Raw genomic sequence first — 5,257 nt, forward strand, 5'->3', positions numbered from 1 at the left:
AGCTGTGCCAGCCTCTCCAGGGCGAACTCAGCGGGTGAGGGAGGAACCCCGCGCGGATTCCCGGATTCCTGCCCGGACCCCAGATCTCGCGCCTGTTTCTCAAGGCACAAGCCCGGGGTGGAGGGGGTGGCCCGGCTAGGAGAGCGGGCCGCGGCTGCGAGGCCAGGTCTCGCGCAGGCACCCAGCAAGCGCCAAGCCTGCCCCTCGGGAGCAGCGACCCCCCCTCTCCTCTCCCCACGAGCCCGGAGCAGCGGCCAGAGGCCCAGGCTGTGGTGTAAGCGGCTCCCTCTGGGCACCAGCCCGCTCCCCGGAGGCCCCGCCCCCGGCCCGGCCCCGCCAGGCGCGCTGCGCGCAGGGGAGGGACCGCGGGCAGGAATGCGCGGCGCAGGAGGCAGCGCGGGACGTGCAAGGGCAAGTTCCCCGAGCGGCCTCCCTGCGCGCAGACGGAGCCGGGGCGAGCCAGCGAGCTGCGGGCCGCGAAGCCGGGCGCACGGGGCCGAGGCTGCGGCGGGCGCGGGGTGACCAGCGCGCGTCCTCGGGGCGGCGGGGCGCGCGCACCGGCGGTCGGGGCGCAGGGGGCGCGCGCGCGGCCGGCCGGCGTTCCCGGTCCCCGGCGGCGCTCCCGGCTCCCGGGCCCGGGCCCATGACGGCGGCGGCGGCCGTGCTGAAGGAGGGCGTGCTGGAGAAGCGCAGCGGCGGCCTCCTGCAGCTCTGGAAGCGCAAGCGCTGCGTGCTCACCGAGCGCGGGCTGCAGCTCTTCGAGGCCAAGGGCGCGGGCGGCCGGCCCAAGGAGCTCAGCTTCGCGCGCATCAAGGCGGTGGAGTGCGTGGAGAGCACGGGGCGCCACATCTACTTCACGCTGGTGACCGAGGGCGGCGGCGAGATCGACTTCCGCTGCCCCCTGGAGGACCCCGGCTGGAACGCGCAGATCACCCTGGGCCTGGTCAAGTTCAAGAACCAGCAGGCCATCCAGACGGTGCGCGCCCGGCAGAGCCTGGGCGCCGGGACCCTCGTGTCCTAAACCGCCGGGCGTGCGCGCTGTGGTGCCTCCCCACCTCCCACCGACTCGGGGCCGCCGGAGTCACATGGGGTAAGCCATCTGGGGGGGTGGGGGAACTGGGCGCTCTTTCTCTCCTTACCCCCCTCCTCCCCTTTCCTTGAGACAGAATGGGGGACTCCTGCCAGCAATCCCCTTAAAAGATGGACCATCCGCTGGGCTGGTGTGGCTCAGGGGTTGAGCATCGGCCTGTGAACCAGGAGGTCACATAGATTCCTGGTCAGGGCACAGGCCCGGGGTTTTGGGCTTGATCCCCACTGTGGGGCGTGCAGGAGGCAGCCGATCCATGATTCTCATCAATGTTTCTCTCTCTCTCCCTCTCCCTTCCTCTGAAAAAACAAACAAACAAAACAAAACAAAAAACTGCACCAAGCTAGGGCCAGCAGAGATGAGGAGCTCAGGGTCTGAGCCTGGGAGGCCTGCCCTCCCCCCCCCCCCAACTGGATGTCCCGTGGGGACCAGGCAGGGGCGCCCTGCATGCATCTGGGAGACAGATGGGTGGGACAGGCCTCGCCACAGGTTGCTTCTGCCATGACTCAGTGGAGAGAGGCTGGGCCGTGGCTTTCTGGGAATTGGGAGAACCCCACGTGGGCTGGCCTGAAGCTTGCCCCCTCCTGCTGGATGCACGCTCCTCCTAGGAGCTGGGAATCGAGGCAGACAGATCCCCTCTGTTAGCGGGGTCAGTGGGGCTGTGGACAGACCGAGGAACCCCACTTGCTAGGTGGGGTCTTACGGGGGGCGCTGGGCTGGGCTGGCCCGGGTTCCACCACCCGTTGTTTGTTTGTTTTTAAACAAATCTCTATGGATTCCAGGGAGCAAGGGAGAGGGAGAGGGAGAGAGAGAAACATCCATGATGAGAGAGAATCATGGATCCGCTGCCTCCTGCACGCCCCACACTGGGGATGGAGCCCACCACCCAGGCCTGTGCCCTGACCGGGAATCGAACCCTGACTTCCTGGTTCCTAGGTTGACGCTCAACTACTGAGCCACACCGGCCGGCGTCCACCACCTTTTGTTGGCAGTGGGCCTAGAGCTGAGCTGCTGGGGATCCAGGGGAGTTGGCGGTGGGCAGGCCAGGCCATCGATGCCCTGAGTGCCAGCCAGTGCCCAGCGGGGCCAGAGAAGCTGGGGCCGGGTGGGTGGTGGGGGCAGGAGGGGGCCATGGTGTGTTCATGGAGATGTCTTCATCTTCTGTGAGCACTAGGGCAGAGGGCGGGGGCGGATTAGTGTCCGGAAGTCCCAGGGGAGGGACCAGGAATAGAACCTGGAGGGCAGGCCTGGCTCCCAGCCCCGTGCCCTCTCCCCCAGATGCCACTCCCTCCCCTGGGAACCAGGGCCGAGGCTGGCGACGGGTTGGTACCCTTTCGGGTTTTTTCTCTTGTTTTTGTTTTGTTTTTCTAAATATATTTTTATTGATTTCAGAGAGAGAGAGAAACAGCAGTGATGAGAGAGAATCATGGATCGGCTGCCTCCTGCACACCCCACGCTGGGGATCAAGCCTGGGACCCAGGCCTGTGCCCTGACCTCCTGGTTCAGAGGTGGACGCTCACCCACTGAGCCACACCGGCCGGGCTGTAGCATTCCGGTTGTAAACCCCCCTCACCCCCCGCTCTTCTCCTCACCTCCCTGCCCTTAACAAGGGGAGTCCCCCTGAGCACCCCCCCCCCGATCCTCCTGTGGACGCCTGCTCGCTTGGCGTGGGGGTCGGCCTAGGATGGACCCTCATTGGTCCCTCAGGTGTGGGGGGCAGGGGTCCCCCTGTCCATCACGGTGCGTGGTGCAAGCACTGTTTTCTCTGTTTGTCCCCGTGCGCAAGAGGCTGGAAAGCTGGTGTGGATACTCTTTCTTTCTTTCTTTCCTTCCAGCGTCCGGGCCCCTTGGGTGCGCGGGCCAGGCCGCGTCACGGTCACGGTCACGTGCAGGAGGCATTGGAGCTGAAGGGTCAGGTGGCCGGCCCGGGAGGAGGGCAGAGGCCACGCGGGGCTGAGGATGAAGATTCAGCCCCTGGACACTGGGACTCTCAGGACGTCCCCGGCGCGGAGCCTGCTGGCCACGGGCCCGACTCATGGATCGCGGGGCCCCGCCATCTGTCCGGCAGACGGCTGTCCGCCCCGGCTCGGTGCCCGCCCGGAGGAGGAGGGCAGTGCCCCACGGGGCGCCGAGCCTCAGGACACAGGGGCCGGCCTGACCCCCAGCGGGCACCACCTCTGGACTGACCTTGGTGGGGGGAGCCGCTGGGTCTGCCGCCCGCGCGCGGGGGGGTGGGGGGGTCTCCTGCTGCTTATGTCCCTCTGGGACCCCCACCCCTCCAGGCCCCCTCTTCGCATACGTCTCCCCCACCTCCTGTCCTTCTACCCCGCCCTGCGGTGCTAGGCCTGGAGGGGCTGGGGGGTGGGGCGGGGGGTGGCCCTTACCATTTCATGCCTGTCCGTCCCTGAATGAAGGCGCCCTGCCCGGGGCAGTGCCCACGCTGTCTGCCGAGTGAAGTTCTTTGCCCGCGAAGACCCACCAGGGCCGGGGGCATCCCCGTCCTCACCCCGCTTCCCCGACACACAGTCTGTTCTTTGTTTTTTTAGAAATATGTTTTTATTTGTTTCAGAGGAAAGGGAGAGGGAGAGAGAGAGAAACATCCATGAGGAGAGAGAATCATGGATCGGCTGCCTCCCGCACGCCCCGCACTGGGGTTCGAGCCCGCAACCTGGGCCTGTGCCCCGGCCGGGAATCGAACCCTGACCTCCTGGCTCCTAGGCCGACGCTCACCACTGAGCCACACCGGCCGGGCAGGAGTGTGTCTTTTTAAAGATGTGACCCCGTGGGGAGAGGCCGTCTCTGCCGGGAAGGGCTCCGCCTGCTTCCCGGGTCCGGGGTGTCCCCTCGGTTCCGGGAGCTCCGGATTCGGAGAAGGAGCCTGGGCCTGGGGATGCCCGGCGGGACCGCAGAGTGGGGTCAGGGCCTCCCCGCGGGCGCCAGAGGCCGGGCAGTGCCAGCAGACACGCACGGGATGGAAAACTTTGCTCAGCTGGACAGCGGGGAGAAGCTGTGGCCACTGTCTGGCGCCCCCCTCCCCCCGCCGGCCCTGGCAGCCCGCCTCCCTCCTGCCCACCCGCCCGCTGCGGCTGCCTGAGTCATCCATGGGGCCAGGAGCCGGGCAAGTCCTGGCCCAGCGACTGGGAGGCTGAGGAGGCCTAGGCTGGGGAAGGGAGGGGGGCTGAGGGGAGACGGGGTGGCTCCGGCCGTGCAGGGTGCGTGGGGCCGGGGCTGAGGCCTCCAAGAGAGTCCGAGCCTCAAACAGCAGCAGGAGAGAGGGTGGCAAGCCTACCGGGCGCTGTGGTGTGGAACCCCAAAACCCACCCTCCCCAGAAGCGGGGTGCACAGGCACCCCGTGGGGTCGCAGTGAGCCCCGGCTTGGCCCCCTCCCGGCTTCCTGCCCGCGTCTGCGCACCGCGGTCCACTCGAACGTTTTTCCCCCCAAAATGCAGCTCATTCTCCTCGGGGAGCCCCCCAAGGCTGCAGAGGGAGCAGCCTGGGCCCCTGGGAAGCGCCCCCCCGCAGACGGAAGGGCCGCCCGCGGGGAAACCGGGGTGCTAGCAGCCGCCTTCCCGGAGTCATTGTGAGGATTAATTGAGGAAATGTCTGCGAGGAGATAAGACGCGGAGATACGGACCATAAATGTTTGTTGTTACAGCGCGATAACCCTCGTCCGCCTTAGAGAGCCGCCTCAATTAGCCCCGAAGCAGCAGCTGCCAGGCCCTTCCCTAATATGGGGGAGCCGCGGAGCCCGGGGCTCGCACCCCTTCGAGGTAACTGTCCGCGTCCTCAGGACGCTCAGAGGCGGGAAGGCGAGGCCCCCCGACTTGGACGCCGGGGCCCATGCCGGCCTCGCTCCCACCAGGGGCCTCTGGTGTCAGCACCTCCCCGTGAGAAGTGAGGGTGGCCCGGCCGGCGCGGCTCCGTGGTTGAGCCTCGACTTACGAGCCAGGAGGTCAGGGTTCGATTCCCGGTCGGGGCACAGGCCCAGGTTGCAGGCTTGGTCCCCAGTCGGGGGCGTGCAGGAGGCGGCCGATTCTCTCTCGTTATTAGCGGGGTCGGGGGCTGCCCAGAAGGGGAGAAACTGAGGCACAGGGCAACCCAGCACCACTTTCCCACCTGGAAATTCAAGTCTGAACCCCCAGACCCGCTTCCCAGCTGTTCACTGTCCCC

The 5,257-nt window shown here is 67.3% G+C and overlaps 1 protein-coding gene across 1 annotated transcript; it reads left to right on the top strand.

The window, feature by feature from the left end:
* Positions 1-379: 379 nt before the first annotated feature.
* PHLDA3 (pleckstrin homology like domain family A member 3) lies at positions 380-3,525 on the top strand. The gene is made up of 2 exons (XM_059677900.1): positions 380-1,090; positions 2,923-3,525. The coding sequence occupies exon 1, from the start codon at positions 644-646 to the stop codon at positions 1,019-1,021; it is 378 nt and encodes a 125-aa protein (XP_059533883.1). The 5' UTR covers positions 380-643; the 3' UTR covers positions 1,022-1,090; positions 2,923-3,525.
* The last annotated feature ends 1,732 nt before the right edge of the window (positions 3,526-5,257 follow it).

This window comes from Myotis daubentonii, chromosome 20, assembly GCF_963259705.1.
Source record: "Myotis daubentonii chromosome 20, mMyoDau2.1, whole genome shotgun sequence".
NCBI lineage: Eukaryota > Metazoa > Chordata > Mammalia > Chiroptera > Vespertilionidae > Myotis > Myotis daubentonii.